The 14,554-nt window shown below is 40.5% G+C and overlaps 1 protein-coding gene across 3 annotated transcripts in view; it reads left to right on the top strand.

Moving 5' to 3' along the window:
- The first annotated feature begins 8,381 nt into the window (after window positions 1-8,381).
- The window catches only part of Rbl2 (RB transcriptional corepressor like 2), a 56,718-nt gene continuing 50,545 nt past the window's right edge, over window positions 8,382-14,554 (top strand). For all 3 annotated transcript variants that reach the window (XM_027939028.2, XM_027939026.3, XM_027939029.2), the window contains exons 1-3: window positions 8,382-8,735; window positions 11,644-11,774; window positions 13,637-13,837. In XM_027939028.2, the coding sequence (XP_027794829.2) occupies window positions 8,496-8,735; window positions 11,644-11,774; window positions 13,637-13,837 (572 nt within the window). In that variant the 5' untranslated portion in view covers window positions 8,382-8,495. The remainder of the gene's footprint in view (window positions 8,736-11,643; window positions 11,775-13,636; window positions 13,838-14,554) is intronic.

Raw genomic sequence — 14,554 nt, forward strand, 5'->3', positions numbered from 1 at the left:
ATAAATATATTTAAAATTTTTTTTAAATAAATAATGAAGTGAATCACATATTCTGAGTGAGAAGATGAGACAAGAGACCTCACCAGAAACCAAATCAAGCCAGCATCCTGATCTTGGTTTTCCCAGCCTCCAGAATTGTGTGTGTGCAGGGGTGGGGATGGAAGTTCTTGTTTAATTCACTCAGTCTATAGCATATCAGTCCCCTCTGATCTGTAGGGGATATTTTTCCAAGATTTTCTTGTGAATGCCTGAAACTGTGCTTAATACTGAGCCCCATATAGTTCTGCAGTACTGTAGCAATGGCTATAACCAAGACAACTACTGACCGACTACTACTGGTAATATATACTGTATGCGTGTTCTGGCAGGATGTTCATATATTTTTATTGTGGATGATAGTATCAAATTACTATGGTATTTAAAGTCCATTGGATGTTTAAAGTTTAATAATAGTTTTGTTGTTAAAGGTTTATAGTTATGATTCTGGATGGATATTATATTCTTTTTACCTAATCAAACTTTTTTGTTTGCTTGCTTGCTTTATTGAACCCACTGAGCCACATATTCAGCCCCACTCTCAACAGGGCCTCACTAAGTTGGTGAGGATGGCCTTTAATTTGCAATCTTCCTGCCTCTGTCTCCTGAGTTGCTAAGATTACAGGTGTGCACCACTGTGCCCAGTTCTAATCAAACTTTTTTTTTTTTTTTTGGTACCAGGGATTGAACTCAGGGACACTTAACCACTGAACCACATCACCAGCCCTTTTTGTATTTTATTTAGAGACAGGGTCTCACAGAGTTGCTTAGGGCCTTGCTAAATTGCTGAGGTTGGCTTTGAACTTGAGATCCTCCTATTTCAGCCTCCTGAGCTTCTAGGATTACAAGCATGTACCACCATTCCCAGCTCTAATCAAACTTTTAATGAAAAATTTATCTGTCAACTTTAATATATGCCAGGAGGTAATTCTTTTAGGGAGATGTGACCAAGAGGTTTGAAGACAACTGTCTTTTGTTGTATGGAAATATCACAGTTAAGCTTCTTTCTTTCCCTTTCTCAATCTCTCAGTCCTCCTCCTTCTCCTCCTCCTCCTCCTCCTTCCCTTTATTTTTTTCTTTTTTCAGTGCTGAGAATCAATGGTGGGTGAGTACTTAACTACTGACCTACATCTCCATTCTCTAGGTTAGCCATATTTTTAAAGGTGGGATAATGTAAAGGAGAGTTTCATTCTTAGATGACTATCATTTATATTCTTTGACATTCTGTTGGGCTATCAGATCACAACATGAAAAAGGACTTTATATCCATAAAACCCAAGGCTCCAGCAAGATCTATCTCAATTATCATGATCATTCACTCAACAGATTTTGTGAAGAGTCAACTGTATGCCTGGCATCATTTTAGGCACTGAGGTTATAGCACAGAACTAAATAGCACAGATGTTGCACTTACCACATAGAAAGGACAACAGACACGAAGCAGATGGTCCAACATGTAAATTATTCATTATGGACTTAATAAGTGTCATGAGAAATATTCAACTGGGATGCCCGCGAGACAATTAGGATGGTAAGTGACTGATGGAAAGAAGGAACAAAGAGGTGGGGAGGGGGATGCAGCCCAGTGGTACAGCACTAGCTTAGCATGTGCAGGACCCCTGGGTTCAAATCCCAGGACCATCCAAAAAACAAAAAAGGTGCGCTGGGGCTGTAGCTCAGCAGCAGGGCGCTTGCCTAACATGTGTGAGGCACTGGGTTCAATCCTCAGCACCACATAAAAATAAATAAATAAAGTAAAACAAATAAGGTAAAGACGTTCTGTTCATCTACAACCACAAACAAATTTTTTTTTTTTAAAAAAAGGAAAGTGTAGAAGAACAATTTTCACTGAGGATGAAAAGGTAGAAAGGAGGACACCTGCAGGTAGAGTAAGGTGCATTTTTGTGGCCCAAACAGCAGTGAAACAGTTAAGCAGGGAAAGACAAGATTGTGTTACAAGGTAGCCACTTCAGTTTCTGGGAGGAGGAGGAGGATAAGATACAGGAAAGAAGTGTTTGGTAAATATGCTCTAGGAGTCTAAGTCAATTTTGAACAACTTGCTTAAAAATTACGTCCAGGTCAATTAACCTCCATAATCAGAAGTGACTATGGGGGCTGGGATGTGGCTCATGTGGTAGGGTGCTTGCCTGGCATGTGTGAGGCACTGCGTTCTATCCTCAGCACCACATAAAAATAAAATAAAGATATTGTGTCCACCTAAAATTTAAAAATAAATATTAAAGTGACTATGACTTAAACGTACCTACCTCTTTTCTTAGAAGAAATGTTAATATCATTTATTATTTTAGCTTTTTAATATTTATTTTTTAGTTGGACACAATATCATCTGATCACCATTTTTTTTTTAATGTGGTGCTGACGATCAAACCCAGGGCCTCCCACATGCTAGGCAAGTGCTCAACCACTGCGCCACAACCCCAGCCCTATTATTTTAGCTTTTTAAGGTTAAAAACAATGGAAGCTATTAGTGAGATTAGAGGAAGTGTAAAAAAATTACCAAGAAAAATAGTCATTAAATGATTTTTATTTTATGATAATCAATATATACATGTTCTCCACTTAGTGTTCTCATTATTTATTGCTTCATAACAGCCACCCTAATACTCAGTGACTTCAAATTAAAATAATTATAACAGAGACTTACAGTCTTTGCTAAAAGTAGTAACTATTCAGCCTGCAGATGCCCAATAGCTAACTAAAAGCAGGATAAGTTTTGGCATTATTTTGCATATCTTCATTTTGCATGTCTGCTTTATCACCTTAAACTTTGACACTAGCTCAGCTCTACACATTGGCATGTTAATCATTTTTTAAAACAATTTTTATTTGTTCTTTTTAGTTATACATGACAGTAGAATGTATTTTGACATATTATATATACATGGAATATAACTTCCCACTCTTGTATTTGTACAGAATGTTAATCGTGTAAGGAACTGTTATGGTTTGGATGTGAAGTGTCCCTTAAAAGCTCATGTGTAAGACAATGCAAGTTTTGGAGGAGAAATGACTGGGTTATAGTCTTAACTTAATCAGTGGATTGATCTCTGATTGGATTGACTGAGTGGAAACTAGAAGCAGGCGAGGTATGGCTGGAGGAAGTGATTCATTGGTTGGGGGCATAGCTATGGGGTATATATTTGTATCTGGCACTTGGAGTCTCTCTCTCTTTCCCCTCCTCCTTCTCTCTTTCCTTCCTGATAACCATGTAAGCTGCTTCTGTCTGCCATACTCTTCCACCAAGATATCCTGCCTCACCTTGAGCCCCAAGGAATGGAGTCAGCTGTCCATGGACTTAGACCTCTGAAACAATGAGCCCTCAAATAAACTATTCCTCCTCTACAGTTGTGCTAGTTGAGTCATTTAGTCACTGTTGAAGGCCAGCTGGCTGCAAAATAACCGGGGGTGGGGGGGGTGGGGGGGTGTAATGAACAACTTGTGTACGTTGATACAGCAGGAGTAGGAGCCCTTTATTGTAGGACAACAGAGGTATTTATACATTTTGCACAGCTTATCTTAATTAGCAACTAGATACATCAGTCAACCAATAAGGAATCTCCACACTTAATGGCTCTCTGGCGTTACTTCACAAACCACTCCCTCTGGCATTTTGCCAGGCGCCATCCAGACTTGTTTACACACTTTAACATTAACCACTCCCTCTGGCAAAATGCCAGGCGCCATCCAGACTTGTTTACAGACTCTAACATTTGCCAGGCGCCATACTGACTTGTTTACAGACTCTAACAGTCACAGCTGCAAAAAAGCTGACTAAAACAGAAATTGGTACCAGGAGTGGGGTCATTGCTGTGATTAACCTGACCTCGTGATTCAGAAGCTTTTTGAGCATTTTGTATTGATGGGAGGAATTTTGAGATATGTAGCAGTGCAAGCTGGAAATGCTTTAGATTGTTGTAAGTGGAGATTAATGGCTGACTCTGGTGGGAGCTCAGAAGATCTGAATGGCAATAGAACCATGGTCAGTGAAGACAGGGTTCAAGAGGGTTCAGAAAAGGAGGACTCTTGGAATTTGGGGTAGAGGCTGTTTGTGTTATATTCTGGCTGAGAAGTTGTCTGCATTTTGCCCATGTCCTGAGACTTTCTGTGAGGCTGATTTTAAAAGTGATTGACTTCTTAATCTGGAGGAAGAACTGTCTAGGCAGCATAGTATTCAGGAATTGGCATGGGTATTGCTGGTAGCTTTTTTTTTTTTTTCAATTAGCAATAATTTCACCTCAGAGAAACCTCATTGGCTGCCACTACACAAAGCTTGCTGACAGCATTTAGCCAAATTTATTGTGAAAATCAAGAGCAGAAAGCAGAGCAGAAATATTCGAAAAACTTGAACTTGAAAGGCTGGAATAAAATGGGCTAAGGAAGTTGCAGTTGTTAAAGACATTACTGCCACAAAAAATGCTAAAGACTTTGTCCAGAGACAATAAGAATAATGGCTTGAGGGCATCTCAGGAACTGGCAAGACCATACCCATCTCTGGTTTAAAGGAGTAAAAGTGAAATTTTCTTGAGAAGACACCAGTGGGGTACCCTTCTTTTTTTAATATTTATTTTTTAGTTGTAGTTGGACATAATAGCTTTATTTTATTTATTTTTATTTTATGTGGTGCTGAGGATCGAACCCAGGGCATTGCACATGCTAGGCGAGTGCTCTATTACTGAGCCACAACCCCAGCCCCTGGGGTACTCTTCTTGCACAAGGGGGCCTACGAAGTTTTTTCAACATGTTCAGCCACCCAGACACTCAGAGGCTGCTGCAGCCAGTGTCTCTGGAGGCTTGGCTACTACTGAAGATGGCAGCGGACCTTGGCATCAACCATGTGGTGCTGATTCTGCAGGAATGTAGGATGTTGGAGTTAGAATTTCATGGAGACTTCCACCAAGATTTCAAAGGAAGGCCTGGGAGGCCAGGCAAAGTGCAGCAGGGTTGGAATCCCTTTGGGCACTCCCTGAGAAGGTAAGGTGTGGAGATTTGAGGTGGAAGCCTAAACTGCAGTGGAGACACCCAAGGTTAAGAAATGCCAGAACTGTGGAACATTGTCCTAGGAAAGCTTCAGGAGTTGAGCAGAGATAAATCCACAGAAAGGCCACTTGTGCTGCAACCAACAAGGCCACAGGGGTGGATCTACACAAGCTCTTTGGAGAGAACATCACAATGCCATGTGCTGGACATGGAGTTACAGGACTTCTTTGCCCAGCTGGATTTTGGTCTTACTTTGGTCCTATTCCTTCTTTCTAGGTCCATATTTTTATAAATGAAAATGTTTACTCTGTACCTTGAAATATAGGATATTTGTAAATTACTTTTAATTTTACAGGAGTTCACAAGGTGAGATTACCTTGAGCCTCAGAGAAGACTTTAGACTTGAACTTTGAGCAATCTCAGAACTGTTGAGACTATGGAGACTCTGGGGAAGGGACCAAATGTATTTTGCATTGTTAGATGAATGTGAGCTTCGGGGGCTATGCATGGAATGTTATGGTTTGAATGTGAGATATCCCCAAAAATCTCAAACATAAGACAATGCAAGAAGGTTTGGAGAAGTGACTGGGTTATAGCATTAACCTAATCAGTGGATTGATCTCTGATTGAATTGACTGAGTGGTAAGTGGAGACAGGTGGGGTGCGGCTGAAGGAACTCATTAACTGGGGTCGTGGCTATGGGGTATGTTTGCATCTGGCAAGTGGAGTCTTTCTCTCTCTGCTTCTTGATCACCATGATGTGAGCTGCGTCCTTCTGCCACACTCTCCCGCCATGATGTTCAGCCTCACCTGACCCCTGAGGAATGGAGCCCGTCTCCTATGGATGAAGACCTCTGAAACTGTGAGCCCTATAAATAACTCTCCCTCCTCTACAATTGTGCTGGTCGCGTCATTTAGTCACAGCCGCAAAAAAAAGCGGACTAAAATGGGAGCATTCATCTAAAAACTGGCAATACAGGCTTATTAGTCCCAATTTACCTGTCTTTCTCTCTTTTCCCCCTTCAAGACTGAGTCAAGATATTTTTAGAGACTTTTCAACCTCCTATTCCACACACCAAAGTAGTGCCTGCAGAGCCTTGCAGGCAGATCACCCCATGATGAGACTGTCCCTCTCTAAGCAGGAACCCTCATGGGATCCTTTCAAGATCACAACTCAGATAGATAAACATCCTGAGCATCAAATGGAAATTGCCTCCTCAAGTGATAAGGACTTTTCTGGAGCTACCTCATAGAACCAGAATCAAGGTAATGATCAATTAGATCACAGTTTGACCAAGACTGCTTAACTGGGCATACCCCTTAGCTTCTGCCCAAGTTCTTCTATTTAAACCTAAAGCTCTTGTCAGCACCCTGAAGACAAGGCTGAGCTGCTAGATGACAATATGACATATTGATTAGAGCAACTTTCCTGCTTTTACCATTACCTTTTCTATTTGTCTTTTTGTGGTGAGCGGCTGGACCTAATTTGTTGGAACCCAAGACTCTGGTAACATAATTGTTTTTTTTTTTTTTGCCCACAAATTTTGTTGCCAAAATTTGGACAGGCCTCAGTGGGATGTTTCATCTCTGCTGTATATACAGTATCAGGGGGATGGCCTGACTGGAAGCCTAGAGCATCTATTTCCAAACTGGCCCATTCAACATAGCTGGGCCTGAAGGCTCGGGGCTTGCTTGAGTCCTTGCCACCTGGTGAGAAATGCAGAATTCTTGGCACATAAAGACTCCTGTCAAAATTTGGTACTTAGAGACCACCAAACTCTGGCCTGGCTTCTAGCATCTTAAGGCTAAATCCCTAGAAAGATGCCCCCTCTCAATCCCCATCAAATATCTGCTGCAGAAAGCTCAGCAATGCTAGGAAAATTTACTTTTTATTCCAATCAAAACCTAAACTTAGGTCTCTGGCTTCCCTTTCTTGATATATTTACTACAAAGGACTTAAAACTGAATTTGTCCTCCGTCTCTTTGGGGTGTATGTGAACCTTTTATAACACAGGAGTTCTTAAGGACCTGAAAGCCCCTGTAATCATCAGGAAGGCTAAGGCCTTCTTCTAGTCTCTGGGGGAGGATAGCATCCTGATTTTCATAATTAACAGCTAGCAGACCCAGCTGGCCTAATGGCATTAATACCACCAGCCCCTTGTCAATTTTCACTTGAGCTCTGTTCTCTCCCCCTCTCTACTCCTTTCTCCTCCCTTTTAAATACTTGGTCATCTTTGTACGAATTGGAGTGGAACTCGGCTCTTTCCCCTTACTGCCAGCAGCTACTGAGTAAAATCTGTTTTCCTGCTTTAACTATGTACAGCTTGGTTTATCTTTGATAACAGGTTTTCTCATGTGACCTAGGCTTCTGGTATACCGTGGTATGGTGGATGAATTCAAAACCTAGTGGAGGGGGAGAGGGAGAAAGAAAGAAAATGAACATGTGTCAGCCAGGTGGAAGACCTGATACATTTTATATGTCTGTGCAAATCCAACTCCAAAACTGCTACTAATTTTACTAAAGGTTCATTGTGTCAAAATTGTTCCTAAGATAACATGTTTCATATTTCCACCTCCCTATTTGAAGATTTCTGTTCTTCTCCTTCCTGCCTTTATAGCTTCCATACCCCACCCTTTTGTCCCAGTACTTCTTTCCCTCAGTTTATACTAAACAAAAATAGCAAAACAGCAATGCCTTGTAGCTGTTCTCCATGAAAGTGCTTTATACTATACCTAATAATAAAGAGGACTGGCAATTTAAAAACCTTAAGTGGAAAAAACAAGATTGGAAATAAAGTGATTTAAGTCCACTAGGAATGTAAAAATAGAAAATAAAATAATAAAAATTAAAAGGAAATAAAGTTAGACCGATTGGGTGGTTGAGGATAGTACACATAAGTCATAGTGAATGTAAATTTGTCATGTTGGGGAGAGGATGGAGAATTACTGCATTTTAAAAAATCAAATAATTACTTGAAAGGCTCCCATAACACTAAAACATAGGAAAGAAATAGAAATTACAAGCAAGGCTGAGGTTTGAATTTAGGTGATAAGCTCTTCCTGTTACATTTTGGACAAGGACATCCAGATGATAAGGAAGTATATGGATACTGAATCTTCTCCTGTCAATGTTTCTTGTACTTTTTATCTTCAGAACAGCCTTCTGAATGGTCTCACGATGGGAATATACTTAATATACGAAAAAGTAGCATGTATTTCATCCCCAATAAAACAACACAAGCTGATTTTTCTTCATGGTTTTTGGCCCCCGTGAGCTTCCGGTTTGGACTACATTTCCCAGCGGGCCATGCTCAATACTACGGGTGCCTTCAAGAGGTCAAGCGCCGGTGGCGGCGACGCAGTCGCGGTACGGGCGACTGACGGGCGGGCGCTTTGCTGTTTGAATGGCTACGGGCCCTGGCCCTCACCTCACCTGAGGACCAGCTGTCCAGGGGTGCGCTATGCCGTCCGGTGGCGACCAGTCGCCGCCGCCCCCTCCTCCTCCTCCAGTTGCTGCAGGCTCTGATGAAGAGGAGGAGGACGACGGTGAGGCAGAGGACGCCGCGCAGCCGGCTGGGTCGCCAACCCCTCAGATCCAGCAGCGGTTCGACGAGCTGTGTAGCCGCCTCAACATGGATGAGGCGGCGCGGGCCGAGGCCTGGGACAGCTACCGGAGCATGAGCGAGAGCTACACTCTGGAGGTACGCTCGGGGGAGGAGGCGAGGGGCTTCCTGGGCCTAGTCGGCGCGCCCCGCCGCGGGGATGGGTTGCCTTCCCAGTGGGTGTCGGGCGCCCGGCAGGGACCCCCGGCCGACCCGGGTCTCGGGGCGCCCGGGTCTGCGGCCCCCGGAGAGCGAGTGTTCCTCTTTGCGCACCGTAGTACTCCAAACCGGCGTTTAAAGGGCTCTCGCTGCTCAGGAGGTGAACTCTTTCTCGCCGCTCTTGTGTTTAGGACAGGGTACACCTTTGTCACCAAAATTGCACAACCAGGTTGAGATGCGCTAGGGTCACGATTACAAAAAAAAAAAAAAAGGGCGGCGGTGGTGGTGGTCTGTGTAATCATCTAACCCCCCACCCACCAAGGTGGTCGAACGAACAGGTGTCGTTGTCCAGACCGTGGGAAGAGTGGGCGAGACTCGTGCTTGTTAGCGCAGCGGTGGGCCGGATCGGAGTGCTCGGGTCTCGAGGCTTCTCCTCCATTTGTTTTCAATTTCGGCTCTACCTGATTACCTCTGCCCAGGTGTTGCAGACATTTGAGTCAAGGCGTCGTTAAGTTTCGGGCTGTGTTTATGGACGTGTAAACCAATTAAGGCAACTCTTCCCCCGGCCAAATGAAATGGGCTTTCTGCCTGCCCGGACCTAGACAGACGCCCCCAGTTGTTGCTAGGAATCAGGACGGCGACTACCTTGAGGATCTGGGTGGTTGTCGCCGTGATACGGACGTGTTTTGTCCCTTTCTTCAGACGAGGCTTGCAGATGAGAAAAATAGCCCTCCTAGCCAGTGGCTGTCAACTCTGTAGGCGCCTCCCCTTCATGGGCCAATGGGAAGTGACACGGAAGTCCGGATTGTTTGTCGGCTGTTTGCCTGTGTGTGTGGCATTCAAACGTGAGGCCGTTCGATTTTCTCGAGTAGTTTTACATGTAGCTCGTGGAAAGAGTAGGGCAGATAGGCTCCAAATACGAAGGCCTGCTACCAAGGTATGATTTAACTGTGACATGCTGCTTTTGCGTATGTGTCTTTCTGTTGACTGCTTAAAAAAAAAAAAAAACTAATATTAGTAGAATTTCAATGTGATCACTAATTCCCTCGCCCCATTGCTACTTCTACAGAAAAAGGCAGTAATGATGGCTTTAGAACATGACAGATCTAGGTGACTTTGAACAAATTATTTGACCACCGGAAAACTCAATTTTGTTATATGTAAACTAGAGATAAATTTATACCTACCCCACAGAACTGTCTTTAAGGTTAACTAAGATAACGTGTGGCTCATCATGCATACTGCTTAAGAGTTTACTGAAGTATATTGAGGTGATGTGGCTGAAGAGGCTACTTCTCTGGGTGCTTTCCTAGAAGACTTTTTGTTTGTTTGAAGGACATACATGCCTCCAAACAAGCTCTAATTTTACCCTCAAGATATTTCTATAACTTAGAACAAGCATTGTCACCATACAGTTTAGGTATTGCAACTCATAAAGATTGTCATGTTAAATCTAGTGTTACCTTAGCAACAGATGTTAGTGAATTGTTATTATTTTTGGTACTGGGACTTGATCCCAGGACCTTGCAAATGCTAAGCAAGGGGTCTCCTAAAGAGCTTCATCCCTAGCCCCTTTTAAAAACAAACAACAAAAAAAATTGTTTTGAGACTTGGTCTTGCTAAATTGCTCAGTCTGGCCTCAAACTTGAGATCCTTCTGCCTCAACCTCCCCACAGCTGTGTCACCACACCAGGCTTAGTAAATTAATTTTGAAAACATGTTTGATTACTCGATTTTTTTTTTGATCAGTGAGACTTTAATCTCTTCTTGGCCCAGAGCACCTAATAAATGCATGAATATTTGTTCATGTACCAAATATTTCTTTAGTACCCATTACTACTTGCCACAGTATTCTAGGTGCTAGGAATAAATCAGTGAACAAAACTAAAATTCCCTGCCCTTGTGGAGCTTATAGTCAGATATGCTGAAAGGTAACATGGGATGGGAATCTCAGGTAAATGTACAATGAAAAAATAAAGTTCTGTGATATATTTAATACAGAATACTGGTTATAGAATTTTACCTTTTATTTATTTTTTTTATTTTTTGGTACCAGAAATTGAACCCAGGGTCACTTAACCACTCAGCCATATTCCCAGCCATTTTTTATGTTTTATTTGAGTCAGATCTTGCTAAGACCTTAGGGCCTCACTAAATTGCAGAAGTTTGTCTCAAACTTGCAATCCTCCTGCCTCTGCCTCGAAAGTCACTGGGATTATAGGCATGTGCCACTGTGCCTGGCTCTTTGATTTTATATTTTCTGTGCTTTATTCCTGTGTTTCCCTTTGTTTCTAGGGATTAAATTCAGGGTGCTTTACTACTAAGCTACATCCCCAGCCCTTTTTATTTTTATGTTCTTTAAGTTGCCTAGGCAGCCACAAACTTGTCCTGCTTCAGCCTCATGAGTCACTGGCAGAGCAGCTAAGGATTGAGCTGCTAAGGACTGGCACAGCTGGAGAGCTCCTTGGGCATCATATATGACTGACCACATCATATGGTCTTTCCCCAGCATTGTGACTCAAGGTATTCAGACTTCTCACATGTTGGTGTAGGACTCCCAAGCACATGTTCTGGAAGATTAAGTGGTATCACTTCAACCTGTGTTATTTGTTGAGGCAGTTAATTTAAGGGGACATAGACTTCTGCCCAGGCTCAAGGTGAGGAAACACTGACCTCCCACCACTCATGGAAGAATGTGTCACATTTTATGAAGAGCATGTGGGACAGTACCATTTTTTGAGAATAAAATGTCCTATAAGCATATAAACTACTCTTTCAATTTAAACATAAGAATTTTTGTATTGAAATATACATAGTTCATTAGCTAAAAATCTACTTTATTTTACAGGGAAATGATCTTCACTGGTTAGCATGTGCCTTATATGTGGCTTGCAGAAAATCTGTTCCAACTGTAAGCAAAGGGACTGTTGAAGGAAATTATGTATCTTTAACAAGAATCCTGCGCTGTTCAGAGCAGAGGTAATTATATTAGTTTGAAGTATAATTAATAAAAAACTTATAATTCATAGTGATAAAAAGAATTCTCTGTCCATTATTCTCTGAGCATGTGGATTGCTGAATTTAGACACCAAATCATGGTTTTCCTTTACCACTTCAAAGTTAATATTCATTATATTTTATTAATTTAATGAAAATATTTGCATTGTATGTATTAGGCACTTGTGTGGAAGAATTTACTTTTGCAAGTTATTGTGTAAAATGTGGAGAAATCGAAATAAGGATATTAAGAACTTTAGGAGACACTCCAGATTGAAAAGGCAAATAAAATATTAGTCATATGGTATTTTGCTTATAACTATATGTACAGGACTTGTGTCTTAATGTGTATACATGGAACAGGTAGTAAAATCAAAGGTGTATGTTCTCTGACTCTACTTCTTGGGATGGTCCCTAAATAAATTACTAAACACATGAACAAACATGGGTATTACAGCATTTTTGTTATAAAACATTAGAAACAACCTAAATTTCTCTTGGTTAGGGAATGAATGCAAAAAGTCTTGGTGTGTTCATGAGTAGGAATGTTTTTAGCAATTAAATGAATGGATTAAATCTGTTTGTATCAACATTAATGAATTTCATAAGCATTGAGTTGAAAATCAAGTTGCAGAATGCTACTTAATGTATGATTCCTTACATATAAAATATGAAACACATGCAAAAGTGCTTAAGTTTATGGATCTACATATTTAGGTAGGAATCAGACTAGCTTCAGTGTGGTTATCTTTCGGGAAGAAGGACTAAGGAGGGGAATTGGACTAAAATGAGGAGTACAAATGGGAATTTTGACTGTTTATGTAGTGTTTTTAGTTATTAAAGAAATCTGAAGTAAGCATGGCAAAATTTATTCAATATGTTAATATTTGTTAATCCTGGAAGTTGGGTAAGTATTTGCTAGTTATGTTACTCTTGTTCATTTTTTTATATTTTAAAATATTTCATAATTTAAAAGGCAAACCTCAGGTAGCCAGATACAATGACACAACCCTGTAATCCCAGTTAGTCAAGAGGATCTCAACTTTCAGACCTGCCTAAGCAATTAGCAAGACCTTGTTTTAAAACTAAATTGAAAGAGTTTTTTTGGCACCAGGGATTTAACCTAGGGCCACTTAACCATTGAGCCACATCCCCAGCCCTTTTTTATATTTTATTTAGAGACAGGGTCTTGATAAATTGCTGAGGCTGGCTTTGAATTCACAGTCTTCCTGCCTCAACCTACTGAGCTGCTGAGATTACAGGTGTGCACCACTGTACCTGGCTCAAACTAAGAAAAAAAAATTTTTAAAGGTGTAGGTATAAAACTCAGTGGCAGAGTGTATGCCTAGTATCCATGAGGCCCTGGGATCAATCCCCAGTACCAAAAAACAAACAAACAAACAAAAAATCTCAGGTGTAAGGATCAGAGCACTAAACCAATCTGTATGATATTAAGCTAGTCAAAGACATGAGTTGTGACTTTATATTACTGTCACAATATAATATTATTTTTTATTTTCTTTTTTTGTGTTATTGGGGATTTACCCAGGGATACTTTACCATTGAGCTACATCCCCAGCCACTGTTTTTCTTTTTGTTTTTTGTTTGTTTGAGACAGGGACTCACCAAGTTGCTTAACTCCACTAAATTGCCCAGATTCCTCTTTCTTCAGCCATCCCCCCGCCCCCTTCCTGGGATTACAGGCATGCTCCACGACACCCAGCTAAATGTAATATAATTTAGTACAATAATTTTGGTTTACTTTTAACTGTTTGTATTGATATAAATATACTTCACTTTTTATGTTAGTCATGAAATTACCTCATTCATATCTTTATTATCAGCTTAATTGAATTTTTTAACAAGATGAAGAAATGGGAAGACATGGCAAATCTACCCCCACATTTCAGAGAACGTACTGAGAGATTAGAAAGAAACTTCACTGTTTCTGCTGTAATTTTTAAGAAATATGAACCTATTTTTCAAGACATTTTTAAATATCCCCAAGAGGAACAACCTCGTCAACAGAGAGGAAGAAAACAGAGGTAGGTTTTTATATCCATTTCTTGGGAATAAGTGTTTGTCTTTCTGTGTTACAGTTTTGATACCTCTGTTAATTTTGTTAGTGTTAAAAAAGAAATGTGATTTCATAAAGAATTTTTTTCCCAAGAGTTTTCTTTTAATAATGATTTTTATTTTTCATTGTGTGTTATGAAGAGTTTGGCTTCTTTCATTTTGCAAAATGTATGGGGTCTTTGTTGGTATAAACTTTCCCTTTTCATTTAATCAACCAAAAATGCAGACTGCACAAATCAGACGTTTGGGGTATTCAGCAATCAGTTGTCCTTAGTATACACTGCATATTGACTGTAATATTTTCTATTATTGACTATAGAGACTATTCTGTAATTTGATTTTTATGCCAAATTGAGTAATAAATAACCCCCTGAAATGACTTCTCCATGTATTTTGATATTATCAATCAAAGTACAGAAACTGGACTTGAGAAGGCTAGAGGAAACTGAAACTATTATGAATTTGTGCTTTCTGATCAGCTCTGCAAAGTCAGTACCTTATTCTGGCTCATTGTCTTTTTGTCTTATAGCTAAGGGCAATTAGAGGATACAAATTTGACAAAAGATTTTCTATAAAATAGAAATGGAAATTTGTGTTTAAAATAGAACTAGAAAAGTGTTGATAAAGTGCAGGAAAAGGAGTTATGTTTGACTGGAATGAATAATGTTTGCTTCTCATTATGGAAA

This window comes from Marmota flaviventris, chromosome 18 (assembly GCF_047511675.1).
Source record: "Marmota flaviventris isolate mMarFla1 chromosome 18, mMarFla1.hap1, whole genome shotgun sequence".
NCBI lineage: Eukaryota > Metazoa > Chordata > Mammalia > Rodentia > Sciuridae > Marmota > Marmota flaviventris.